Source organism: Caenorhabditis elegans, chromosome II (assembly GCF_000002985.6).
Source record: "Caenorhabditis elegans chromosome II".
Classification (NCBI taxonomy): domain Eukaryota; kingdom Metazoa; phylum Nematoda; class Chromadorea; order Rhabditida; family Rhabditidae; genus Caenorhabditis; species Caenorhabditis elegans.
Window position 1 is genome coordinate 11,578,273 of NC_003280.10, and position 25,598 is coordinate 11,603,870.

Sequence of the window (25,598 nt, forward strand, 5' to 3'; positions counted from 1 at the left end):
TCTTTGATTTAACACTTCAAAAACATGCTTTGAGAATAATTGCACATTTTAAGTAAACCACCTCTGAAATCTCAAAAGTTAATTTTGAAATCTCAAAAGTTAATTTTTCTAAACAAAAACCACTTTTTTCTCTTTTACAAAATTATCTACTCATTTTTTGCATCAAAATTGACTTTTTGACGATATTTTCAGTTATTTACCAATCGTGCTCACAAAATCGCGCAAAGGCGATTGCGAAATCAAGTCATAAACCTGCGTGGCCTAGGTGTAAGCGTGGCCGAGATATTGCTCGTTTTCGCGGACTATTTTGAATTTTGAAACTAAACAAAAGTGGAGACACTTCATTTTCGTATATTTTTGAATACTACTCGCTAAATGTAATCTTTCACATCGCTTTCGCTTAAATATTTGTCTTAAAAATGTTAATTTTATTAATTTTTCAGAGAAATGGGTAAACGGGACATCCCGAGTCCCAACGAGAATATCGCACCCAGGACAATAGGAATGCGAGATGTCGACCTCACTGCAGCGCCTGCGAAAAAAGCGAAATTGGATACCGGAGGTTTGATAATATTTACAGAAACGTTCCTTTTATAATTCTGTTTCTTATAGAGAGAATCGCCGTTTCTGGACGTGTTGCTTCAGTAAAACTTACCAACTTCATGTGCCACGCAAATCTTCAAATCGATTTCAAAACGGCACAAAACAATTGCTTTTATATCGGTGGCCCGAATGGAAGTATGTATTTTCTTGTCATTTTAAAAATTAATTTAATTTTTTATAGGTGGAAAGAGTGCTCTGTTCGCTGCAATCAATTTGGGTCTTGGAGGACGAGGTTCTGATAATGATCGAGGAAACACGGTGAAGTCTTACATCAAAGATGGAACAACGTCAGTTATATTTTGATCCAACTTCTGTTTTAGAAAATTCATACTTTCAGACAATCCAAAATCACGATCACACTGACCAATGCAGGATTGAACGCTCATCCAGATTTCGATGATCTCATTTCCATTGAGAGAACGATCAATCAGGCATCGTCAACCTATATTATGAAAAGTGTAAAAGTGACATCCTCCGATAATCACGTTGAGCGAATTGTGAGCAGGAAAAAGGCCGACGTCGATCGCATTGTGAGCCGATTCAGCATTCATCTCTCGAATCCTGCATTTTGGATGAGTCAAGACAGATCACGAAGTTTTCTTGCAAACTTCAAACCAGCAAATGTCTACAAGCTGTATCTTGAATCTACGAATCTTGAGAACATCCGATTATCTTATATCCGATTTGCCGACGCTTTGGATGAATGCTTCGCGTTGATACAGCTGAAGGCTGGAGAAATTTTGAACGAGCAGAAAAAGCTGAAGCGAATGCAAGAACAACGTGATCTCCAAGCGAAGCTAGACCAGGATCGTGCACTTGTTGCCAGTTTTTGCTGGAAGCTTCTCTTCTGTAAAGTTCGCGATTACAACGATCAAATCGAACTGACTCTTAAGAAGCAGGAAGCTCAGAAAACCTTACAAGATGAAACCAAAAAGGAATACGCTAAAAATCGTGCTGCCAGAACAGAAGTTGAGAAGAAAATTCAAGAGTTTAGAGACGAGGTCGAAGTTCAGGATGCGGAAATAGCTGAAGCAAGAGAGGATTTAGATGCGAAGAAAAGAAAAGTTCTCGAATTCGAAGAGAAGATTCGAGAGTGTGAACAGAGTATTAGGAAAAAGACATCCGAGAAGAAATACATGGAACGGACGATCGTTAATGCTAAAAATGAAGTTCGCATTCTTCTTGAAAAGCAGGGAAATCAGGATTTGACAAAGAGGCTGACCAAAGTTGAGAACGATTATAAGGATATCTCTCAACAAAGAGAGAACATGGAGTTAGGAGGCGAATCAGCAAAGCTGAGGGAAAAACTTGACACGGTGATTACTGACTACAAAAGGAAAGAAGAAGAAAAGTATACAATACAAAGAGATATAAATCAACTTCGTCGGAAAATTGAACAGGATATGGAGACAATGCGACGGTCCAGAGCCACCAAGAAAGACGCCATCAACAAGTAAGTTTAAAAATATTTTAAAATATATTTATTTCCTATTTATTACCTATACATTTTTCAGATTCGGCTCACACATGGCTGAAATACTCATGGAAATCAACCGAAGCAAGTCCCGATTCCAAACTGTTCCAAAAGGTCCTCTTGGAAAGTACATCACGTTGATCGATCCAAAATGGGCATTCACTGTTGAAGAATGTATTGGAAATCTTGCAAACAACTTCTTGTGTTCCAGTCATCTAGATGCAGAGATCCTCCGAAACATCTTCCAAAGCCTTCGAATTCCAGCACAAGACCGGCCGACGATTATTGTAGCCAAGTGCAATGGAAGAGCTTATACCAATCTTCATGAGCCAAGCTCAGACTTTAAAAGTATCTACCGGGTGCTCAAGTTTTCAGATCCAGATGTTCAGTGAGTTTTTTTTAACGTGAAACGTTTGATTAATATTAACATTTTTCAGTAACGTGATCATCGACAAGAGCAACTGTGAACAGTTCATTTTGATCGAAGACAAAACTGAAGCCATGGAGCTCATGGGAAGCAATTATCCACCTCAAAATGCAGTCAAAGCGTACACACTGGATGGATCTCAAGCATATGCTAATGGACCAAATAGTCAGTATCGTTTCTACAGTGGTAGAGGAGGACATGCACGTGGTACTTTTGGAAATGATCAGGGAGATGTTGATGAAGGAGCATTAGCCAGACTGATTGAAGATACTAAATCGGAAGCCATGAGACTGGAAACTCAAGATTTGCGAAAACAAGATCATGAGCTGAAAGTGATATATAATGAGCGTGATCAGACGAAAGCTGCAATTGATGAATTCGATAGAAAATTGTCAAATCTTCGATCTCAAGAATTGCAGAAAGAACGTCAGGCAAAAGATTTGAGAGCAGAATTGGCGCAAACTGCGAATGAAGATCAAGTGGAAAATCTGAATGAATCTATTGAGGAAATGCAGAAAAAGATTCCTTTAATCGAGGATGAAGTCAAAGATATTCTGAAAAATGTGGCAGACATCACTGCAGACATGGCTCCAGTTATTCAAGAGAGGAAAGAAGCGGAACATACGCTAGCGGAAATTCAAAAAGAAACACGAGATTTTGCAAGTAAATCCCAGAAACTTCAAAACGAATTGAGCAAGTATGACGACGCCGGAGAGATTCTCAAAATTCGTCTCGATAAAGTGAAAGCTGACGAAGGTGTATTCTTCCACACAGAGGCGAAACTCAAATCTGAAAGAGACGATGCGATGGAAATGGTGGAAAACGACAAAAAGAATCATCCAATGCCACCTGGCGAGACAGATCCACCAGATCTTTCAAGTTTCCCGTCGACGACTGAAGCTCAGAGAAAGATCGAAGAAATGCAGAAAGCAGTTGACAGAGCAACAGTTGGATGTGACACTACTATTACTCTTGAATGTGTTAAAGACTTTAAAGATAAACTGAAAAGGTTGAAGTATCTGTGTCGCATGATTGAAGATGTTCTCATCGAGCTTAAAAATCTTCATGCAGCCCGTGTAAAAGCATATCCGAGCTTGAAAAAGTTCACGGAATTGAAGGTGTGTAACAAGTTCCAGGAGTTGCTCGCAGTTCGAGGTCATTTTATCGGTGGTCTCGAATTCGATCACGAGAAGGAGACACTTAATGTGAATGTTCAATCTTCTAAAGAGAAGGATGCGATGGCTGGACGAAGACCTGAAGTCCTTGAGGTAGAAGAAGTCGACGAGCATTCGTATGATGATGATAGTGACGATAGTACCGGTCCGCGTAGAAAGAAGTCCAAGAAGAGCGGCCAGAAAAAGAAGAGAGTTCGTGATCTGAAAGGATTATCCGGAGGAGAACGGTCTTTTGTGACTGCCGCACTCGTCATGTCCTTGTGGGAAGTTATGGAGCAGCCATTCCGAATGATGGATGAGTTTGATGTCTTTATGGACATGATGAATAGAAAGGTGAGATCTTGTAGGACTCTTTCAGTATGAACATTAAATATTTTGTTATTTTTCAGCTGGTGATGGATTTGCTCGTCGAGCTGGCCACCAAGAAGTTCCCTCACAATCAGTTCATCTTCTTCACTCCACAAGGAATCAAGGAACTCAACATGGTCGATGGTCTTCAAGTTTTCGAGATGAACAGAGTCCGCGACTAGATATTGGCAATAAATTGTTGATAATTTGTAAACTAAAGATATCTTTCTCTCTTGTGCATCTCATTCCAAATGCTTTACAGTCCCCATATATTTTTTATCGGACCCTAACGATCTTTTTTATTGGTTTTAAAGCCCCCTGTCCTCCTAAATACCAACCCCATGACAAAATTAAATTCCAATCTCCTCCTGATACCATACTTTATTTTTTTACCCACTTTATTTTGAAGTCTTTAGTAAAATGAAAAGAATCATTTTAAATTTAAATTATTGAGCCATTTCTATCGAAACGAGTTAATATTCTCATTTCACTTTTGTTTTATCTTGTTCAATTTCTACAATAGGGGAATTGAAATTGGAAATCTTTCAGAATGTCTGGGACCGCTCAAGCCCAGTTGTTTGATAAGGGGCTCCGTGGGAGCACTTCTGAGCAACTGGCAACAATCTCGACGCTCAGCAGGCTTTTCGAAGAAAATCCAGCGCCAACATTTGTGAATGCGATGCTTCTTCGTGTAGCTGACGCTTTTAAAGATGGGTAAGAAAATAATTCTGAAAATTAAAAATTGGTTACAAAACGGCCGAATCTCGTGATGAGCCCTTCTAAAAATTTCTCCAAAAATAGCTTCTTCAGTTGCAAAGTTTCAGAAAAAAAGCATATTTCCAGCTAAAATCCCCAATTTTGTAAAATTGGCAAGTCTAGAAATCGCGTAAATTGTTTTCTTTTGGTCAAGTTGGCAAAAAATTTGTATTTTTTCCAAAACTTTTGACCGCGATAACATTACGAAATTCGTAGTTTTGGGCCATTCTAATATTTAATTTTAATATTTTCTAATCTTCTAGAAATCTGGACTTGCGCATCGCCATCGCTCGTGCTCTTGGACAATGTGGCTCACATCTCACACTGGCTTTTTCCTCTGCAGAAATATTCCGAAGAATTCTGACAGTTAGCCACTCAAACGATCCAAATGCTCGAGAAAATGTGTTGGATGTGCTCGCTGTGTTATCACCTTTACTCCCGGAATCCAATCAATCACATCATTTGATTCGAGAATCTCTATCCACAACTCATGAAGGAGAATTTCGAGCAACATGTAATGCTCTCAAAGCATTCGCATCAATATCCCATTCGTTCGCCGAATCGATTGTTCTTCAAATCGGAAAAATTCTTGAAGAAGATGATGCTTCAGAGCCACGGAAGATTCAACTATGCACAGCATTTTCTACAATGAGTGCGACAGCTCAAGTTGTGGAGCAAGTGTTCTCTGTTGCTGACACAATTCTTCACAGAACTATAACAGACGATTACTTTCACGCATTTCTGAAGTCTACGACGAGTTTGTGCATTGAGATTCGATATGCTATTTCGAAACAAGTATGTCGGTGTAGTGAGCATGGAGATTTTGCTTCATATAAAATAGTCTCAAAATCAGAAAAACCACAGAAGATATGGAAAATCGCGTTTTTAAATGTAAAATTCATCATTAATTAGCGATTTTTTTTCGATTTTCTTTTATGATTTTTCTGAATTTAAAACCCTTTGGTTGTTTTTGAAGCAACATTTTTCCATTGGCGCTGTTTTCTCCTCTTTAAATTGTCCTTCCATCTTCAGATCGACGTATTGCTCAATCTTCTCAGTCCATCCAACACCAGGACGAGTCGTCCATCCCGAAATCGAAGAATGATTATTGTGAGGCAGTTGAGACGGCTTGCAAATTTTCCGAATATTTGGAATGAGCAGCAAGTGCTGGTAATGAATTTTTTTGTGTTTTTAATGTGAAGAAAAGGATTTTGAAAATTTTCACGTTTCAAAACTTGTAAATTCATAAATTCATACGCAAATATATTTGAATTTTTATAAATTTAAATATTAAATTTCAAAAAAAAAATACTGCAAAACGCCACCGAAATGTTCAGATTTTTAAGCCAAAAATACGCATTTTGGCTAACACAAAAAATTTTGCGCCTTTAAAGATTACTGTAGTTACAAATCCTTCTTTTTGCGGAATTTCTTATCGATTTTTACATATTTTTTCAATAACAATATGCACTTATTTATTTGGATCTCAAAAATACAACATAAAAACTAATAGTTTTTATAAGTCGAAAAAAAAGAAAATTTGAAACTACAGTAATCCTTGAAGGTGCACACACCTTTCCACATTTAAAGAAAAAATGTCGTTTCGAGACCGGCTACCGTAATTTAAGCGAAAAATTTCGCGTCTGAATAATTCGAAACATTGAAAAAAATTTCAAGACGTTCGATTGAAAAAAAAATCGGTCGTTTTGGGCCAGTTTTAGTATCTGAACCAAGGCTGTTGCAAAAAAAAAAAATTCGACCAAAAAACGAAAAATCGAATTTCTTCAAAAAAAAAAGCTTTTTTCATCATACCAACTAAAACATAACATTAATGAGAAACAAGTCCGAAAGAAAAGGAATAAAATCAAAAAATCAATTTTTGCCAAAAACACCAAAAAAACAAAAAAAAATCCACGAAGTAAACAGCTAATTCCAGATATTCGTGGAATCCCTCCGACCATCAATGATCGATGAATCTCTAATGGACTTTTTCGATGCCACAACTTCACTTGTTAAGAACTGTCCGAAGGAAAATCTTCTCGCATTGAAAGGTCTCGTGATATCCAGCACTGGATATGGATCCCTGGCGAATCCAGAAGTCACCGTTCGATTCGTCTATTTCGCTTCACAAGTTGTGTGCTCACCGAGAACATTTGAAGATGACACTCCAGAGTTTATCAATTCAACGATGACCTCGCTGACAGTTGTTGTGATAAATACTTGCACTTGTGGAAGATTGAAAAATAGACTTGCTAATAAGGTACAAAAACTCTACCGTATTTTTTTTCCTTCTAAATTATTAAATTTTCAGCTATTCCGTGCAATTGGTGACATTCTCCTATCATTCCCGTACACTGATCATTCGTTTTCTTCAATGATAATCTCAGCTGTGTTCTCAGCATTTGAGTCCATTGTTTCAAATGATAATAATCAAAAAGAACGTCTAGAAATGTTATGTCGACTCGTGGACTCTGAGAAGCTCTACATTCCAGAAATTCATAAATGGGCATGCAAAGTTATGCAGGAACAAGTGAAACTATTCTCCGCATATCCAAGTCAATTCTCATATTTGTGCCTTGCTGTTGGAACGAGTCTCCCGAATGATTTTCCAAAAGTTTTCTACAAGGATTGTCAGGCTTCAATGTATGGTACCGCGAGGAGCGCATTCAGAAATGGACAGTGGAAGCATGTGGCGTCTCCAAATTTAGCAAGCATTGACTTGTCCAGTCTCCCAGAATTTGAAAGAAAATGGATCACAGCTCTTCGAGAAATCGCAGATTCTCAATTGCTCGAAATAGAGCCTGATCAGCTTGAAAAGCAGCAGTCCCACCTGTCAAGTGCCTTGTCTGCACTGAAATCAGGCAAATCAAATACTAGATTTGGCAATGATCTTCGATTTCCAATTGGGATGGTCTCTGCGATGCTCTCAAGTTCATATGCACATTTCCATCTACTCTCTGTGATTCGTCCATTTATTTTCTCATTATCCGGTGCTCTTCAAACTAATTCGTTTTTCAATCCGGTCGTTGCGCAACGATTATTGGTGGCGGTTAGTGACTTTTTCTTTAAAAAAAAATTGACAAAAAAGGAGAACGAGTCTGGTTTTGCAAGCATGCGGCGCGGTTTGTTGCATGTCGATTTACGAGAGAATTTGTACTACACACGGACAAGTTGGAATTTTGGTTTGTTCTCGTTGTTTTAAATGAAATTTTGCTTGAAATTCTTGTTTTTAGACAATTTTGTCTAATTATTTTTGTATTTAATATTGAAAATGACGAATTTCTAACATATTAACAAGTTTTCAAAGACGATGTATTCATTGTTAAAATGCACAGAAAACGATTTTTTTTGTTGTCAGCAATGATTATATCGACTTTGACTTGAAACCTTGTAAATATGTTCGAAAATGGTAATTTTCAATATTAAGTACAAAAATAATAAGGAAAAATAGTCTAAAAACAAAAATTTCAGGGAAAATTGTGTTTAATACCACGAGAAAAAAGCGAAAATTCGCACTTGACCGTGTGTAGTACAATTTATCCCGTAAATCGACATGCAACAAACTGCGCCGCAGTCTTGCAAAACCACGCACCGCTTTTTATCTCTTTCTGAAAATTATTTTAATCCGAAAATGTGCCTTGCAAAATTCACTGCATGACAATACTGTTTAGAAAATAATTTCAAAAAATAAGTCCATTTGAAAACTAATAAAATAAAAATTCCAGCTCTCCTCATGCGAATTGTCTATAAATGAAGCTCTCAACGAATGGTCAGCTCTGTGCCGAGCGAGTTTTTGTGCTGATTCAACATCTTTCGATCTCATAACTCTCTACTATTTGCGGGTTTCGATTCTTCTCGTTGCGGTTAGAGTCGTTCTTAAAAAACAATCTTCAGAAACGTTGGTTTTTCTTTTATTTTTTTGTGAAAATAAATTTCGCTAATTTTACAGAATAATTCAAATTCCACCATTGACAACTGCCCGTACATGTTCATTGTTTCAAAGAGAGCGACTTCAGTGGATTATTGAGAAAATTCGACTTTTGAAATATGAAAATTCTCCCAATATTCATGTGAGAATACAATTTTCGGGAGAATTTTTTAAAAAAAATTAATTTCAGACTATCAAAACGCTACTATCCATTCTAAATCAATTGACCATTCTACCATACATGCTTCCGAGATTCTTCTTCCAGCAGTTTTATCACGTCGATTTCAAGGTAGCCGGAGAAAAAATCAAATTTATTAGAAAATTCCTAGAAGATACTGAAATTTCTCCGGAAATATGCAAATAACAAAAAAAAACGTAAAAAAGTTGATATTTTACCGAAAAATTAATTTTTTTAAAATAAAAATTGGAAAATTGAAAAAAAAGATTTCCTGCCAAATAACATTTTTTTATCAGAATAAATTTGTGCTCATTCCAGTACAATTTTTCAGCTAAAAATTAAATTTGAATCCGTTTCAATGAGAATCGTTAATTTAAAATTCAAAAAGGATCCTACAGTACTTCTTCGAAAACTAAAAAATTGCATATTTTCCTAAACTACAGTAACCCTACAGTACACCCACATCACCACGATTTAACACGATTAAACGATTTTTTCCGGCAAATCGGCAAGTTGCCGGGATTGAAAATTTTCGGCAATTGCAGCCCACCCCTGATTCAGAATATCAAAATTAAAAAATTGTTTTCGTAAACCATCATCAATTTGAATTTTAACAAGTTTTATTACTTTTTAAAATTACAAGTTAAAAATTACAAATTTTTTAATTCAAATTAATTCCACCAAAATTTTTCAGATTTCAACATCACCAGAAGCTGGAAAGGACAAGACAATAAACGTATTCAGTGGTGAGACAATCCCTGTCCGTGTAGATGGAGCCATCACATCAACACATCCATCGCCAATTCGATCCATCATTGTTTTTGCGGAAATCACACATCTGGCAAATCATGCGGTATAAGCCTTTCTCAACGAAAAGTCCATAAATTTTATAATTTTCAGCAAAATCAAATTCTGCAAGAGTTAGTTGAGCCGAGCGAGAACAACTACTTCACGGCGCAATTCCTGCTCAATTTTAAAACTGTAAAAATAACCACCAAATCAAAAAAAAAATTTTAATTTTCAGGCATGCGACGTCAAATTCCGAATCGAATTCATTGATCAAACATCACGAAAGCAGTGGAAAGCGTATAATGTGACGACACTTCACTTCACAGTTCGCGAGAAATATTCATCGGTCGGATTCGAGCTGAAACGAGTCGGACATCAATTTCCACCGGATCCCAGGAGGCACTTTCCGAAAGGATCGTTGTTTCATGCTGAGGCGTGAGCAGAGAAATAGAGCATATCGTGAATAATTTTGAATTTGAACCATTTTTCCTTCTTTTTTTATTTAAATCGACACAAAAATAATATTTATTTCGATTTTAAAAATAACTAGAAATTGTTGAAACTTTAATGAAATTAAGAGTGCCAATTAGCTTGATGAGGTAAAATTGTCTCACCACGATTAACAAACAGGGTGGTCTTCCGTTCCATGGGCCGAGCACACCGAGCACAACGACGACAGGAGGTGGTAGCATGGGCAACTGAAAAGTTTCAGATTCATCTAATGAAATTAAATTTGAATTCAAACAATACCTCCATCTAATGCTGCTCCAGAAATGCTCTTCATAGCGTTATCCTGTAAAACTGCAAACTTTCGATCGTATTTCTCATGAGCTTCTCGCCAGGCAGCTTCAACTCTAGGATCCGGTTGAACAATTATCGGACGGCTTTCAGTTTTGGTCAATGGGTACAACATTTTCGAATTTTCATGCAACTGATCTCTCAATTTATCATATTTTGCTCTTCGATTATCTCTCATCACCATATCATCATGAGCTTGACGAGCTTTAAATTCTTCCAGCATTCCAATTGATTGTCTGAAAAAATCTTATTTTTGGATCATTCGCAGCGCGGTTTTACTTCGTGGCCGTGAAATAAGAAGCCTCGGTCAAATCAGTGGCCGAGTTTTTCCTTTTCTCTAGGCCACGTAGCAAAAACCGTTCTGCGTGAAAAAGAAAACGAACTTGAAAGTCTGATTCCTTTCAACTTGATTTGTATGTTTTAACCCCTTCAATCGAGCATCTCTCCATCCATGTTCATCTGGTCTCTCAGCCCACCACAACCAATTTTTATCCGACGGAGCACCGACTCTGCTCATTTCCATTTGGAATTCCAACTGTTTTCGAGCCATTTCTTTAGCATGTTCAATGGATTTTCGTTCCGCTTCTCGAGCATTCGCAAATCTGAAAACATTATAGGCGTAGGTAGGCGTAGGCACTTGAACAGGCATAGCCTATGAGTGCGATAAGATTGAGGTAAGAATGAGGTTCGCGTGTAGGCAGGCATGAGGTAGGCCGCCAGGCCAGTTGGCAAAAACCATGGAATAGGGATAAACTAGGCATATAGGCAGGCAAAATATACGCATGTGATAAGCACAAAGGCAGATAGACATGAGGCCTATAGGCAGGCTCGTAGGCAGGCGTGAGAAATGGAATGGGTAGGATAGATATGAAATATATATATATAGATATGGAATATGTAGGTTTGAATTCGACAATCACTGTAGCCGGCGTGAGATAGGCAACAACTAGGCAAGAGGTAGGCAATCAGGTAGGCATGAGATAAACATTTGGCAGGAGCATTGTGAGGGACCGGTCTTAGAGAACACTTAGGCAAGGTAGGCATGTTCTACAAATGAGGTAGGCGTGGGATAGGCATATAAGGCTTGAACTAGGCATGAAGGTGGTCTAGAGGAAGAAGCCTACCTAGTGCCTTTTCAGTTCTTGCCGCTTTCAAAACAAAACGGTTTTTGAAATTTGTGTGCGACATTAAATTTTAGATTTCTCTGTATGAATCTTGGATCAAAATACTAAAAACAAAAGTAAACAACTTACTCCAGCGCGGCTCTCGCATTGCTCGTCGCATCAATCGCCTCATTTTTCTCAAATTCGGCAATCCGTCTCAATCGTTTCTCTTCGACTTGTCTATCGAGTTCTGCTCGGTATGCATCCTTCCGTGTACGCACTTCAACATCTCGACTTCTAGGAGATTCGTGTCGGAATATATAGTTTTCCAGCTGAAAATATATACAACTGACTCTGAGAAAGAACATTAAAGTGAACAGATTGCGTACTACTGGGGATTTAGGTCTTCTCTTTTTCATCTCAATCATTTCAGCATTCACACGATCGACATGATCTCGAAGAGCTTTATTCCGTTCCGCTTCTTCCTGAAATTAAAAAAATTTATTGTAGAGAAATTAATTATTGAAAATAACTCCCACAATAGGTCATAACTAACCCTTTTAAAAGTTTCTTCCTTTTCCCTTGTCAAATCTTCATACATCTTTGCTCTCTTCATAGTTTCTTCATATTTTCTCCGTTCCTCTTCTGCTTGACGTCTCATTCGATCCATATATGCATCCTCGGCTTGACACTGAGCACAGATTTCATTACCGTAATAGTCTTCATCAAATTTTGTAATTGTTGCTTTGATTTTCTGAAAACAAATTTTTGGTTTTTTAGTGAACTTCTCGTCGTTGGCAAATTTGGTAATCGTACCTCATTACCACTTTCGAATCGAATATTCCCCAGGTTTTGTTCAATCTCAATCATAGGATCCTGATATTGTCGCTCTGCTCCGAATCCATTCATTACACCTCTATCCACGTCTCTCCCAATATTCTCTCCCAAATTGAATTTCATGTTCATTGGAGGTGTAGATATTCCACGTGGCATTGGATCGTTCGGATAGATTTCCGATGGAAGATCCATTTTATAACGATCAATGTTGGGTAAGGAAGTGTCAGCACCACCCATAAGATTGGCGGGAAGAACTGGAAATGCTAGAAAAAATACAGGAGAAAATATTAATCTTTTTTTTTTTGAAATATTGAGATTTGTTGCTAACCTGGCAAATCGGAGATTTGCTAGTCGAATTAAAAAATGTTAAAAAAGGAAAACTTATAAGTTACAATGAAAACACATAAACTTTTAATAAATCGTAAGAAAAACTATGAAAACTTTGAAATTACAGTACTCTTAAAGGCACACAATTTCCGCATTATGAAGAAACCTACAGTAACCCTGATGAAGAAACCTACAGTAATCTCACCTAAACTCGCATCATCTCTTCCAAAATTCGAGATATTCGCCGGAAGATCCATCATTTCTCGACTGGGATCCGGATCTGTCAAATAATGATGCATCCCGGCAATTGGTGGGGTTCCATTCATTGGTGGTGGTGTGTCTAAAGGTGAAACTGAAAATTAATTATTTGTTGTGAAATCTGATTTTCTTAATTCTACATTGTGTTGTATAATTCTTCATCATTCTCGGCTCATCTGGTGGACGGAATCGTGGAGCTTCAAAGTTATCCAGTGCTTCTGAATTCATCGTTTAATTATAGTTTCGTAAAAGATTCGACATTTAATTTTAAAGGCCCACGCTGCTTTTCCAAATGGGTCCCGCCACGATCGCAGATATAGTAGTGTTTCAAATTTCACATATTTGTTGATTTAATATAGACAAATAAGTTTTGTAATTAAGAAATTCCAATTCCGCAAAAAATGTTTTTTTCTAATCTAAAACCAATGCCGGAGGGGGGGGGTGTGCGCCTTTAACTGATTACGGTAGTTTAAAAAATCGATTTCGCAACTTTCTTCTATTTTTATAGGTTTTTTGCTGTTGGTTTATTTGTATTTTGAAATTTTTTGGTCAATATCAAAAAGGGAGCAATCAATTAAGAAAATTAGAGGAAACAACTACCGTACTCCGCTTAAAGGCGCACACGTCTTTTCAAGAAAATAACACCATTTCTTTTGTTTGTTCCAGGACCCAGAAACATAATTTCTATCTATATTCACTTCACATGATTCAAACCTCTTATCTTATCAGCTTCACTCGGCTCTCGATTTCCCATACGATCATAAAAGTAGACTTTTCCGTACCGCATCCGCAATAATTATAATAGTATTTATATAAATAGGAGGTGTCCTAGAAAATTGAAAAACGCTAAACTAATATAATGACTTGTTGGCGGGTGAGCTCCCTCCGAGATTCAGAATTAGTGCACACTTCACTGCACCAACTAAACTTCCGTAGGTATCTACGAAAAGCAGATCTGCACCGGAAAAGAGGTAAACATTCAGTTTTATTTATATTTACTTTTACTCAGCCTACAAGTTTGAATTTTGCTTATGAAAAGTTGAAACTTCTTCGATCCCAGCATACTAGAGGTGTTCCCAGTTTTCTCAATGCTCAACAAGTGCATAGTATGCACTGCATACCGGAAACCACATTTTATTGGTCGAATCGCTGGGTATACCAGATTACATGCAATAAATTAGGGAAGGCAATTGGTGAGGGAAATATAATCACAGAGTGGGAGAAAAGACGAGATGGTGAGAAGGCACTTGGGGTGGTTTGGGCAGAAGACGGGACGCTTTACTCGACGGTAACTGACTTGGCCAAGTTGCGGGGTCGGTCGACCTGAAAATAGATTATACGTGTACATTTCAAGATTAAGACGATTGTAAACTTACATTAGCTCCATTGAGCTCAGCAATGTGATATGAGAGTAGCTGGAGTGGAATGACTGTGAGAATGTTTTGGACACAATCAACAGTTTTTGGTACACGAAGAATATGCTTCATTCCAGCGAGATCGCCTTCTGGAACGGTGCAGTCGGCAATGATGATTGGAGCTCCTTTGCGAGCAACGACTTGTTGAAGTGCATTCAACGATTTCTGAAAAAATGATTTCAATCAAAAAACAATTCAGCTCATTCTTACCTTGTATACGCGATCGTTACAAACAACCATGCAGATGCTGAGGAACTCATCGACCATGGCAAGTGGACCGTGCTTCAGTTCTCCAGACATGATTCCTTCGCAATGCATGTAGGAAAGCTCCTTGATCTTGAGAGCTCCTTCGAGGCATGTGGCAAAGTTCAATCCTCTTCCCATGATGAGAAGTGATTTCTCCTTGTAGATTTGTTTGGCGATATCAAGAACTTTCTCGTCGAGTTGGAGAACTTCGCGGATAAGTTCTGGAAGATCGTTGAGAGCGTCAATGATCTCTTCACGTCTCTTAGCCATGGAGATTCGGTCATCGGAGAGGGTGAGAGCAAACATAAGCAAGGATAGGATCTGAGAAGTGTAGGCCTTGGTAGAGGCGACTCCAATTTCCGGTCCGGCGTTGATGTGAATTCCGCAATGAGATTCACGGCAAATGGATGATCCGACAGTGTTGGTGACTCCAATTGTGAGAGCTCCACGTGGCTTGCAGTATCTGAGAGCCAACAACGTATCGGCAGTCTCTCCACTTTGAGAAATGAAGAGACATACATCATCACGGAAGATTGGGGTTTCACGATCCAAGAAGTCAGAAGCAAGTTCGACGACGACTGGCAGCTCAGAAAGTTCTTCAAGGATCTGACGGCATGCGATGGCAGAGTGATAGGATGTTCCACAGGCTACCATAATCAGACGGCGGCAACGCTTGATATCAGGAAGGTACTCTTTGATTCCTCCTAGAACGACTTGTCCCGATGGAAGAACACGTCCACGCATTGTGTTGACTACCGAATCCGGTTGCTCGAAAATCTCCTTCTGCATGTACGTTTTGAAAGATCCCTGAAAAATATGTTTTTATTCAAGTTATTCCCATTTTCCTATGCAAACCTTCATGATCTCCTGAAGCTCCATCTCGAGAAGCTTTACTTCTCTCTTTTGCTCTCCATTGTCAGCGTGTCGAGAGATGCGATGGATAGTCAGAGCTCCATCCTCGACGAATGCAACGTCATCATCCTCTAGGAAAAGGACTTGCTTGGTATGCTCAATGATGGCAGCAGCATCCGAAGCGACGAAGTATTCAACCTCCCAATCGTCGGAGTCGAATGGACGGACGGCCGTCGTGCTGTCGGAGATCTCCATCTTAGCAGATCCATTAGACGAACGAACGGCTGAAAAAATGGAATTAATACGTTTCACTTAAAATTTGAGATTGGGGATATTGAGATGAGTTAGTTAATTCGCCCAAGGATTTAGAAGTGGAGAAAGAGTTCAAGAATAATCATGCTTCAAATTTCTACCGTTCAGAGAATTCATAAACGCTGACAATCTTCTCTGGGAATCATCTACATTCACCGGCAAGTTGCAAACATCTTGGGAACCTAATATGCTATTAAAAATTCATATGAAAGTGGGAACCCATACCGATTGACAGGTCCAGAATGTTGTTTGGAGTCTCGACGAACGATGTCTCATCTCGCACTGAAAAATTGAATTTAATATCAGAAGAAGGTTGGAAAATGGTAAACTTACAATGAGTAGCGTGGTTGGACATGAACCGACGTCCTGAAAAATCATATTGATTGTTAATAAAATAGATTTTTTTAAAGATCATGCAAGGTTAGGTTAGTTAAGCAGTGATTAAGCATTTCAGGCAACCAAAATAAACCCAGGGAATAGCATTTTTAAATTTACCATCAGTTTGTTTTTCGTCTCCCCATTTCCACCCAGCATCTAAAATGTATGAAATTTTTGAATGTCCGCCTCGAAACGACTTAGAAATTGCACCAAAAGTTTCAAGAACTAACCTTTAGAGAAAGAGACTGGGAAGTGATTTGTCTGGAGTCTGGAGTTGCTCTTGATACCGACCAACAATGGGGATCCACGTCTTGAAGCAACGAGTTGTCCTGGGAATCGAGATGACTTGAATGCAAGAGCGAAAGCTCCTTCCAACTGTTGAATGACAGTCTCCACAAGTTGCCGGAACGAGAAATCCGGGTAACGATCGTGAATGTGTTGCGCAAGCTTCGCGATGACTTCCGTGTCGGTCTCCGACTCAAACTTGTGTCCCTTCTTCTCGAGATACTCCTTGATTTCACGATAATTCGTAATGATTCCATTGTGAACAACGAGGAACTCATTCTTGTCGTTACTGCGATGTGGATGGGAATTGACATCACGTGGAGATCCGTGAGTTGCCCAGCGAGTGTGTGCAATTCCGCAGTGAATGTTGTACTCCATATCCATGTCAAGATCGCTGGAGCTCTCCTTGATGAAATCGCTGAGCACGGACACCTTTCCAGCTTTTCGCAGAAGTGCTACCGAAGAATGTGGTGATTCGATCTCATTGGATCCGTCGATGGCGATTCCTGCAGAGTCGTAGCCTCTGTATTCCATTCTTTGCAATCCTTGGACTAAAATATCCACGATTTCCGATCGTTTTTTCGGTGTCAGGAAGTTGAGGTAGGCGAAAATTCCGCACATTTTGGATGGTTAGTATAGGTGATACCCTGAAAATTATAAATGTTTATGAAAAGGCAGAGATTTAAATAATGCAAATTTGAGGAGAAACGTGGTGAAAATGGAAATTATGTAAAAGCGAACACATAACACGAATATGAATGAATGGATGAATGAGATTTAGAGGAGGGATTGCGACAAGTTCAGTGTAAACATTAGAAGGAATGGGCTGTGATGACCCGAGAAACGGCCGCTCCTCCCGTCTCCGCCGAAGCACCAGATACCATCTTCAACGGCCCGAACGAGGAGCCTCTTGATACTATTCTCTCGTGCCCTTTCAATAAGAAAGAGGCACGAGACGGCAGACACTTTTTGCTGCCTTTTTTGCCGTGTTGGACCACCCCAAAAACAGCACGATTAGGAGGAATTGTGAGAGGAGCGCGAAAGGAGAGAAGCCGAGAGATAGGCGGAGAAGAAGAGGAATAGAGAAACTAGGGAGACGACACGTGGAGCTCGACTCTTTCATTTCAATTTAAACATAAAATTAATTTCCTTCCTACTAGCAGGTCAGGTGTTAAAACAATAAATACACCTCATAACTTTTTAGCCTTTGAAAAATTGATAACGGCATACGGTTCTAATTTCCGGCTGGCGCATCACTGACCAACATCAGGACGAAAATTCTGTGAACCGATTCATCAAAAAATGTCTGAATACGTTGCAAGAAAGTGAAAATAGAAAGATCTCCGGCCAACTGATAACTGATAGCAGTTGGCTGACAAAGGTCAACTTTTAAATTTCTGCCCCACCGTTGCAGATATAAAATATTTGAAGGGAAAATGTTAGATTTGAGATCAAAGCACAAGCGACACGTCCAGCATTGAGAACAGTAAATTTGCATGAGAATATAGAAAAATTTTCTGCGAAAAAGCTGACGTTAAATATACGTTGCGTAGCGGTGAGAATGCAGATAAGGGGTCAACGAACAAAACAATAAGGAGAACACATCGAAAATCAAAAGATAATGAAGAGAACGACTCGCCTTTATAGACATTTTGCCGCCATTTGTTTTAATGAACTCTGCTCTTTCTTTTTTCGAGAACGATCGAAAGATCATCAAAACACAGTGTGTAGTTTGATGCCGCGGGTCTCGCAACGCTCCGGTTGAGACAGGTGTGCGCCTTTAAGTATACGGTAGGTGAGAATCCTCACTGAGGATATTTTCAGGCATGGAAATTTTCAAATTAAATGAAGAAAATATCTAAATCAAAATTTAAACCATCAACCTCTGCACAGAAAATTTTTCCTTTCCAAATATACATGGTAGTCTTGCGTCAGATCGGTAATATAGATCTTCCGCAATCTGATGACCTCTTCTTGAAGAAGATCTTCACGTGAAACCCACAGAAATCAGAAAAATTTGTTATTTTCAAATACTGCACGGATACAATCGTGTCTGTGAAAGATCGACCGGAAATTTAAAAAAAATGAGAAAGAAGTCAGAAATATAGTGATAAAAAATGGTAATCAAAACAGGTATCAAACAAAAAAACAATGAAATAAAAATTATTCGACTTTGAGATTGAGTTCTGCGTAGAAAGCTTTGATGAAAACCATCCATTCCTGATCGAGCCCGAGGTCATTATTGAAGCTTGTGAAGAAATCGTTGAAATTTGTGGTATCGTCGAGTCTCACGGCGGCTTGTGCAAGAAGGATGAAGAATTGCGGGAGGAAGAGATTCCGAATCTCCTGAATTTCTTTCCGGTGTACACGCATTGGATCTCCATTAGCACGTGGGCTCAAAAAGTACTCCGGGCGCACACCAATATTGTTAACCAGCCCACGGAGCATCGGAAGAACAGTCTGAAATTTCAATTTTTTAAAATTTTTTTCACAACAATTTATTCTAAAAATCCTACATCTAAATGTTGTTGAACCATTCCAACTCGCGTATTATGCTCGGCGGCTCTCTTTTTGAGCACCTCTTCCCGCAGAGTTTGCTCAGCACGAGCTCGGACTCTCAGTGAAGCTTCCCAGTCAGCAGCTGTGGTGTTGTCGAGTCGTTTGACTCCTCCGATCATGGAAAGCTCATCATCAGTGATCGGTGTGTACTTGAACATGAGCCCAAGTTTCAGAGCAATAGTGATCATGAAGTTGTTCACATCCTGAAAATTCGGATTTTAAAATGGCCAATATGAAATTGAATATTATTCAGCAGCGAAATTTTGAGTACGGGGTCTCGACACGACAAATTTTTGTTCAATACGAGACGGTTTGCACCTTTAAAGATTACTGTAATTTTAACCAGTGGTTAAAGATTCCGCTGATTTGGATAAGAAATCATACCACGAAAGAGCAGAGCCCATAAAATTCCAGAGCCGCGTGTTCGATTTTATTAATTGCCAGCTGCGATCCAGGTTTTTGCTCAAACAGGGTTCCATCAGTGATCAGTGAAAGTACAGTTGCTTCATTTTCAACAGCTTGTGACAATAGCTTAGGAACTTCGAAATGAAGCGCTTTTCGAATAATTTGCCTAATTACAGACTCGTCAATCGGTGTCGACAGCATCACTTTACGAACTAGTCGATTACATTCTTCAAGAGCAGCCAGTGCAGTCTCTTCTCCACCTATCAAAAGCCAATGCCAGTGATCAATCTGCTCTTCCAAAGTTACAACCTTCGTTTTGTCATCTTTTCTGATTTGCTCAATAAGTGTGCACGCACAGCGTCCGAAATCAATGTCAGATTGTTTCAGCGACTCAGCCAGGATTTCACGTTCTTCATCAGAATCGACAGCTGAAAAGAGAATTTTTTTAAAAATCATCATCAGTTTTTAAATTACCTTTCATAGTCTCCACAATCTCTGGAAGCTTCATATCTTCTGGGAGGAATCTTGAATAAAATGCAGCCATTTTCTTGTGTGATGAGGTTCCACTGCGTGCACGAAGATCATCGAATCCAAGAATAATTACAGCATTTCCATCGTCATTTGGTTCGAAACCACTCGCATAAGAAACTGCGACGAGGTGGAAGAAGATGTCGAGTGCGAGCATGTTCACTTGACAATTTTTATCATTTGGAACAAATTCTCCGACTGTTTCATTTGCGAACTTGTACAGATCTTCAATGTCATCATTGAGCATGTCATCGATCACTCGGAGTAGGATGTATACTTCTTTGGTACGATCAGCCTCTGATCTCAGCTCATCTAAGATTGATTTTGAAGTTAGTGGAACGTTGAACAACGTCGAAATAGTTTCCTGTGTCATGGCTCCCTCGGCGGCAAGAATTCTTGCGAGAACTGCAGAATTTGCATATGCCCATACTTTTTCAATCACTGACTTTCCAGCTTTTAGCATTGGTTGGATATTCCCACGAATCGCAGAAATCAGCATCCAGTAAGCATCATCTTCGCTCCCCTGCGATTGTTCTATCAATTTCTGTGTCATCTGGTAGTACTTTGCGCGTCGAGATCTTTTATATTCCCCAAAGTTCTGTTTAGATGCCTCTAGTGGAATATCAAGTGGGTTCCGGAGCATCGAGTGAAGCTGAAGTTGAGCTCCGATCGCTCCCATTCCTAGATCAATGGCTAAATTCGCAGCTTTGGAAGTTTCTCCACTTCGAATTAATTGGAAGAAAACGTTCATCGCCATTTGCTCGAGAGCTTGATCTTCTTTGGTACCAGGAGCATCTGGATCCAGTGAAGCATCTTTTGGAGCATTGGCTGCTCCAAATGTTGGTCGTTTCAAAGCCATCATTGAATTGATTCTAGAAGATTTGATTCCTTCGAGTTTCCGAACTTTGTCTCCAAGACCTTTTTCATATTGCTGTTCGCTGATCGCTTTCTCACTCCAAAGAAGAAGAGCCTAAAAAATTAGAAATTATGTGTTTAATTGAATAAAAAGTCTAAGATCTTACATAAATCCTTCTAAACTCCACATCTTCTACAACTAGTTTGCTAAGCAAAGAAACTTCCACAGTCTCATCATATTCATGAGCCAACGCGGTATAAATTGAAAGAACACTGGCGATTTGCACGGCTTCATTCGCGTATTTTTGTGAACTGGCGGAATAATTAGATCCTGCAGGAAGTTTTCGAGTCTGCATTTCTACTTCTGAATAGATCTGAAAAAATATTACATTTATCAGAGGCCTTTTTCAAGTGAATCAAACCTCATGAAGTCTGGTCCACATAAGTGGCGAGATTTGCCCTTGAGGAATATCGAACTCTCCGAAAGCCAATGCACATAATTCGTGGTACAGTTTTTCTGAGAGATTTGTGTGAACTGCAAATTATATATTTTTAAAATAGTTTTCCTTTCGCATCGAGTGTTAAACTCACAAATTGTAGTGTATTTGAAAGCGGTTTCATTTTTGCGCGCGATTTCATCGTTAGAGTCGTCGAAGGAGTTGGAAGAATTGTCCCCCGAAGCGAACAAGTCTGTCATTGTGCTAAAAATATTTTTTTAAAGGAAAATAAAGTTTTAAAAACTACATGAAACAGAAAAAAAAATCGTTTTACACGACGAAAACCCTTCGAAATTTGAAAATTTTTGCTTAAACGAAAATAATGGTAGTGCGCTCCATTGAGAACACAATGCGCGGACTTTCAAAAAAGAGGGGTTTATTCAGGTTTTCATAACTTTTTTGAAACACAGAAATGGAAGAAATTGCAATTTGAAACTTTTCCGAGTAGTGCCTTTCATCTTCAAATTGTTTAATAAGGTGCAATCAGCTATAAAAAACAAAAATGAGAGCCGACGTTATGGGTTGATGAGAGCTCTTATTTTAAAGCACATCGTATTTTTGCGTTCCAGTAGCAGCTATCCTCTAAATCATCTGTTTTGTGTGCATTGTGACTGTCTATAAATCGATCAATACGTGCTCCTACGCTTGCGTTTGCTACTTACATAAGGATATATTCTTTGAACCACATGTTTTGTGTGAATTGAGACTGTGTATAAGAATGTAAGGAGGAGAGGGGCCGTTCGTATCGTTCGTCTTATGCACAGGCTCAATGCACACAAAACAGGGTATATTGTATACTCAAATTAGAGAAAAACATATGGAGAGGACAATAGACCAAAGTTTTGATTTAATAACTAGAATGGAACCATTTCTGGAGCACTATTTCGTACGAAAAGCTTGCGGCTTTGTGCAATCAATCTCCTAGGACTTTGGCGGCCTGTCCATTTTTGTTATGTTCGAACAATTGAAAAAGTTATTTTTTTAAAAATTCAGGAGAATTCTATAAATTATTTAAAAAGTTATATTCAATATGTTGGACTGCTTTCTGTTTCTAGGGAAGAAACCTACACCTCCTCCTCTAAAAAGTCCTTATAAGGGGACTATAGACCAAAAAAAAGATTCCTTGTAAAAAAATGTTTGCCCTTTTTTGGTACTTCCTTCCTTGGGCTTCTCAAGTGTAATCCATCACATCAATTACACCAACCGACAAGAAAACCAAAAAAAAAAAACGAAAAGATGCTAGTTTTGCATGGGAGCCGTAGTGCACCTCTTCTTTTTCGTCTCTCTTTGTTTCTGCCTCTCCACTCCTTCACCCACTATTTCCAGCTCACCGAGCCATATTTAGTAGCTTCATATCTTTAGTTTATCAATCATATTTGTTAAAATTAATTTCGAGTATTTTCATCGCTAAATACCTGCTTTTCAAAATCGTCGCCACCTATTCCCAAAATCGATCACCGGATTTTTTTCTGCCGACTTCAGTTAAAAGACAACACAAAATGCAATGGTAAAAGGTGAGTTTGGAACAAGTTCTGCAAAAAAAACGAGAGAGAAGACCCCCGAAACTTGATAGTGTGGGAGAGGAGGAGCATAAGAAAGAAGAAAAAAAAGATGTATTGAATTTCGAACATCATGTTGAATTACAACAAAAAATACGCAGATATTTTCAACTTTTTGCGTTTATTAAAAAATTAATGCATATTTTCAAAATGTTTAAAGCCGCTGATAAACGTTCAGATTTAAATTAATGAAAATTTTTACAAATTTCTAATAGTATGCCAATTAAAAATCAATTAGTTTTAGGCTTTCCATTGAAAGTAAACTTTACAGAAAAATCTCAATTTGTACCATTTGGCTTTACATATATTTTTTCAGAGAACTATTGTTCCAGACGCGAACTTTTGAGCCAAAATTAAGGTATCTGGTCTCGACACGACAAATTTCTGAAAGTTAGTAAAGTGGTGTGCGCGTTTAAATAGTACACTGTAATTAATGTAATTTCAAACTGTCGCTGCTGTAGAATTTTCATCGATGTTTTATATGTATGTGTTTCTATTATTTTATTTCAATTTTTTTAAAAATAAATTTATTTTAAATTTGGTATCGAACAACTTCAAAAAGTCGATTAAAATAAAATCGCAGCAATGAGCCTCTGAAATTACAGTTCTATTTAAAGGCGAATGCTCTTCTGCATTTAACAGACATTTATCGTGTCGAGACCGTACCGTAATTACCGTAATTTTGGCGCCAAAATCGCAAAATTTGGCGTCTGGTTCATACGTCGATGTCCCATTTAATTTTCCCAAAAAAAACTATTCGGCCATTTTTTTCAAAATTCAAAACGGTGATACATGCTCAAAATGAACTATAAGTGTAAGTTCATTTAAAGCGTGAATTCGATTTATTTTCGTTTCATGCATCTCGTGTTTGGTATCTCTGGAGACTACACTGCGTGCTTTTAGAATAGATAATATCACTAAATTCACACACTTTTCATTTTTAAAAATTCCAAAATGCTCTGAAATATTTTTGATTTGTGATTTTACTAAAAGGTGTGCGCTACAACTTTGGTTGCTCATTCCTCGGCTGTTTTTTGTTTTTTTGGAAAACTGTCAATTGAAGAAATAATTTTCAATTCTTTTTCTATTTTTTTGTGATTATATGTTTATTGATATCTTCAAAAGAAAGCGAGATATACCCAATTGGGTACATCACTAATAAAAAATATATGGTAAACCATGGTATTTTAAAAAATTTCTTCGATTTTTCTCTTCTTGAAAACCATATTACGGTTGAATGTTCAATTTCAAAATTTAGAAACCAATATAGACATTACATACCAAAATTAAAATTTCTGATTGTGAGCAACTGTATTTTTGGAGAGTTCAAAAAGTGATAACCTTGTTTTACTAGTTGATTGCCAATTGTTTGATATGTGTGTCATAAAATGTTTATATGAAATTTGAAACTATCATATTTTGTCTATAGTTCTCTCTATCTCTCTTCTTTCCTCTCTCTTGTCCTCCTTCCGGTGTCTGCCCCCAACAAAATCCGAACACAAAGCTTTCTTCGCTCCCGTGAGCCATCCTCCAATCATCAGCTCCTGTGGGCGAAGACATCCGTACTATTACGAGATAGTGTGCATTTCGACAAGACCCAGACTGATCAAGAGCCGGGATCCCTCCCGCAAGGATTGTGTAAAGGGCTGAGTTCTCTGTCAAAGAGCACTAGCTCTCTTTTTCTCCGGGTGCTCTTCCTAATAACTTTCTTCGAGAGCTCCCCACTCCATCCCCGCCAACCGATTGTTTCACTCGCTCCCATCCGTTGCATTTTATGCCACATCTTTGATTCAATTTATATAGAAAATTTGAAAGCCAGATGAATTTTGTGTGAAAATCTAGTGAATTTCTAAAAATTTTCTGTTCTTCGAGATCCGTGACTCTTGTTCTAAAATTTACAACAATTTATGAAATTCCGATGTTGAGAAAAAATGTTTCCAACTAGATTTAGGGTTAATTTGTTAATTTGAAAGCAGCCTGGGCCTAGTATTCCTCAATCTTTTTTCCGACTTCTGAAGCACACCAATATTCTCTGGCCTAACTGAGACAAGTATTTGGCGCCAACTTCGAGTAAAAAACTTTTTAACTGAATATTCACATAATCAGTGATGAATTTCCAGTGATTCATTTCCTTGATAACTTTTTTGAAATTTGAACTGTGTAAGAAAGAAGCTTGCCACAAAAAATAATAAAGAAATACATTATCTATCTGAAAACTGATAAGAAAAAAATCAATTTTTATTAATTTGTTACACTTTTAATGTTATAATTTATCGATTCACGATTGGTCCCGGTGATCAAAATCAAAGATATGCGGCATATTTTTTTTGAAATTTATATAGAAATTTAGCGAAAAATTTTTGCCTTCTGGAAATAAATTTACCTTTAAGTAAAAATTTTTGTGAAGTTGCTCAAAAATTACTTCAAAGTCGATCGGCTCATTGCGACTTCGAGACAGTTTTTGAGCAACTTCTCAAAATATTTAATCAAAAATAAAACTTTTCTCTGAATTTCCAGTATACATATAACTCGTAGAATAAAATTGGTCGATTTCCAACATAGGACTGAAAATGAGAAAAATTTTGGAAATTTTAGATCGGCTTCAAACAATTTTCTTGATTCCTAATTCTTGTTTTTTTTTAAATTACGAAACCAGGTTGCTAACTTGAATTCATAACCTCTCACTTTGAAAAAAAAAAGAAACTT

The 25,598-nt window shown here is 38.1% G+C and overlaps 5 protein-coding genes and 5 non-coding genes across 11 annotated transcripts; 6 read left to right on the forward strand and 4 right to left on the reverse strand.

The window, feature by feature from the left end:
- The first annotated feature begins 443 nt into the window (after nucleotides 1–443).
- Nucleotides 444–4,467, forward strand: smc-6 (Structural maintenance of chromosomes protein 6 homolog smc-6). Its single transcript, NM_064075.9, has 7 exons — nucleotides 444–562; nucleotides 613–738; nucleotides 785–890; nucleotides 941–2,056; nucleotides 2,118–2,465; nucleotides 2,515–4,012; nucleotides 4,069–4,467. Exons 1-7 carry the CDS (start codon nucleotides 448–450, stop codon nucleotides 4,207–4,209), a joined length of 3,450 nt encoding a protein of 1,149 aa, NP_496476.2. The 5' UTR covers nucleotides 444–447; the 3' UTR covers nucleotides 4,210–4,467.
- Nucleotides 4,468–4,576: 109 nt separating this feature from the next.
- Nucleotides 4,577–10,219, forward strand: ints-7 (Integrator complex subunit 7). The gene is made up of 11 exons (NM_064076.7): nucleotides 4,577–4,741; nucleotides 5,047–5,578; nucleotides 5,816–5,953; nucleotides 6,720–7,043; nucleotides 7,095–7,832; nucleotides 8,509–8,681; nucleotides 8,733–8,853; nucleotides 8,902–9,000; nucleotides 9,584–9,742; nucleotides 9,790–9,870; nucleotides 9,914–10,219. Exons 1-11 carry the CDS (start codon nucleotides 4,578–4,580, stop codon nucleotides 10,115–10,117), a joined length of 2,733 nt encoding a protein of 910 aa, NP_496477.2. The 5' UTR covers nucleotide 4,577; the 3' UTR covers nucleotides 10,118–10,219.
- F07A11.1 (uncharacterized protein) lies at nucleotides 10,162–13,851 on the reverse strand. The gene is made up of 10 exons (NM_064077.6): nucleotides 13,716–13,851; nucleotides 13,142–13,219; nucleotides 12,949–13,095; nucleotides 12,396–12,670; nucleotides 12,136–12,333; nucleotides 11,969–12,064; nucleotides 11,730–11,911; nucleotides 10,860–11,078; nucleotides 10,429–10,712; nucleotides 10,162–10,376 (listed from the first exon to the last, which is right to left on the reverse strand). The coding sequence occupies exons 1-10, from the start codon at nucleotides 13,786–13,788 to the stop codon at nucleotides 10,252–10,254; spliced, it is 1,677 nt and encodes a 558-aa protein (NP_496478.3). The 5' UTR covers nucleotides 13,789–13,851; the 3' UTR covers nucleotides 10,162–10,251.
- Nucleotides 11,456–11,605, forward strand: F07A11.11. Its single transcript, NR_051729.1, has one exon. It is a non-coding gene; the product is annotated as an Unclassified non-coding RNA F07A11.11 (non-coding RNA).
- A 268-nt stretch (nucleotides 13,852–14,119) lies between the features above and the next one.
- gfat-1 (glutamine--fructose-6-phosphate transaminase (isomerizing)) lies at nucleotides 14,120–17,146 on the reverse strand. Of its 2 annotated transcripts, NM_001383959.2 has the most exons (8): nucleotides 16,435–17,137; nucleotides 16,322–16,360; nucleotides 16,160–16,192; nucleotides 16,052–16,108; nucleotides 15,518–15,798; nucleotides 14,627–15,469; nucleotides 14,378–14,581; nucleotides 14,121–14,324 (listed from the first exon to the last, which is right to left on the reverse strand). In NM_001383959.2, the coding sequence occupies exons 1-8, from the start codon at nucleotides 17,108–17,110 to the stop codon at nucleotides 14,280–14,282; spliced, it is 2,178 nt and encodes a 725-aa protein (NP_001369886.1). In that variant the 5' UTR covers nucleotides 17,111–17,137; the 3' UTR covers nucleotides 14,121–14,279. The 2 variants fall into 2 exon arrangements, with proteins under 2 accessions (NP_001379278.1, NP_001369886.1); NM_001393198.1 differs by lacking the exon at nucleotides 16,322–16,360 and having other exon boundaries at nucleotides 14,120–14,324; nucleotides 16,435–17,146.
- A 97-nt stretch (nucleotides 17,147–17,243) lies between these two features.
- Nucleotides 17,244–17,462, reverse strand: F07A11.9. Its single transcript, NR_051730.1, has one exon. It is a non-coding gene; the product is annotated as an Unclassified non-coding RNA F07A11.9 (non-coding RNA).
- A 1,032-nt stretch (nucleotides 17,463–18,494) lies between these two features.
- npp-5 (Nuclear pore complex protein 5) lies at nucleotides 18,495–21,537 on the reverse strand. The gene is made up of 7 exons (NM_064080.6): nucleotides 21,428–21,537; nucleotides 21,259–21,371; nucleotides 21,004–21,210; nucleotides 19,928–20,951; nucleotides 19,433–19,881; nucleotides 19,006–19,251; nucleotides 18,495–18,949 (listed from the first exon to the last, which is right to left on the reverse strand). The coding sequence occupies exons 1-7, from the start codon at nucleotides 21,531–21,533 to the stop codon at nucleotides 18,653–18,655; spliced, it is 2,442 nt and encodes an 813-aa protein (NP_496481.1). The 5' UTR covers nucleotides 21,534–21,537; the 3' UTR covers nucleotides 18,495–18,652.
- Nucleotides 21,538–22,027: 490 nt separating this feature from the next.
- On the forward strand, nucleotides 22,028–22,111 carry mir-2207. The gene has a single exon (NR_051731.1). It is a non-coding gene; the product is annotated as a pre-microRNA mir-2207 (primary transcript).
- Nucleotides 22,112–25,189: 3,078 nt separating this feature from the next.
- On the forward strand, nucleotides 25,190–25,210 carry 21ur-15148. The gene has a single exon (NR_051734.1).
- An 89-nt stretch (nucleotides 25,211–25,299) lies between these two features.
- mir-8212 lies at nucleotides 25,300–25,363 on the forward strand. Its single transcript, NR_131421.1, has one exon. It is a non-coding gene; the product is annotated as a pre-microRNA mir-8212 (primary transcript).
- Nucleotides 25,364–25,598: the final 235 nt, after the last annotated feature.

Bases quoted from the DNA above. Each gene is read 5' to 3' on its own strand.
- npp-5 (NM_064080.6), bottom strand. From the start codon at position 21,533: ATGACAGACTTGTTCGCTTCGGGGGACAATTCTTCCAACTCCTTCGAC. The intron at 20,952-21,003 runs GTAAGATCTTAG...CTAATTTTTTAG, and splicing joins TGGAGTTTAGAAGGATTTAT to GCTCTTCTTCTTTGGAGTGA. The intron at 18,950-19,005 runs GTAGGATTTTTA...TTGAAATTTCAG, and splicing joins TGGTTCAACAACATTTAGAT to ACTGTTCTTCCGATGCTCCG.
- gfat-1 (NM_001383959.2), bottom strand. From the start codon at position 17,110: ATGTGCGGAATTTTCGCCTACCTCAACTTCCTGACACCGAAAAAACGA. The intron at 16,109-16,159 runs GTAAGTTTACCA...TCAATTTTTCAG, and splicing joins GTCCAACCACGCTACTCATT to TGCGAGATGAGACATCGTTC. The intron at 15,470-15,517 runs GTTTGCATAGGA...CATATTTTTCAG, and splicing joins AGCTTCAGGAGATCATGAAG to GGATCTTTCAAAACGTACAT.
- F07A11.1 (NM_064077.6), bottom strand. From the start codon at position 13,788: ATGCGGTACGGAAAAGTCTACTTTTATGATCGTATGGGAAATCGAGAG. The intron at 10,713-10,859 runs GTTCGTTTTCTT...AGATTTTTTCAG, and splicing joins GAAAGGAATCAGACTTTCAA to ACAATCAATTGGAATGCTGG. The intron at 10,377-10,428 runs GTATTGTTTGAA...GAAACTTTTCAG, and splicing joins TGGAGCAGCATTAGATGGAG to TTGCCCATGCTACCACCTCC.
- smc-6 (NM_064075.9), top strand. From the start codon at position 448: ATGGGTAAACGGGACATCCCGAGTCCCAACGAGAATATCGCACCCAGG. The intron at 563-612 runs GTTTGATAATAT...TGTTTCTTATAG, and splicing joins AGCGAAATTGGATACCGGAG to AGAGAATCGCCGTTTCTGGA. The intron at 891-940 runs GTCAGTTATATT...TCATACTTTCAG, and splicing joins TACATCAAAGATGGAACAAC to ACAATCCAAAATCACGATCA.
- ints-7 (NM_064076.7), top strand. From the start codon at position 4,578: ATGTCTGGGACCGCTCAAGCCCAGTTGTTTGATAAGGGGCTCCGTGGG. The intron at 5,954-6,719 runs GTAATGAATTTT...AGCTAATTCCAG, and splicing joins GGAATGAGCAGCAAGTGCTG to ATATTCGTGGAATCCCTCCG. The intron at 7,044-7,094 runs GTACAAAAACTC...TTAAATTTTCAG, and splicing joins AAAATAGACTTGCTAATAAG to CTATTCCGTGCAATTGGTGA.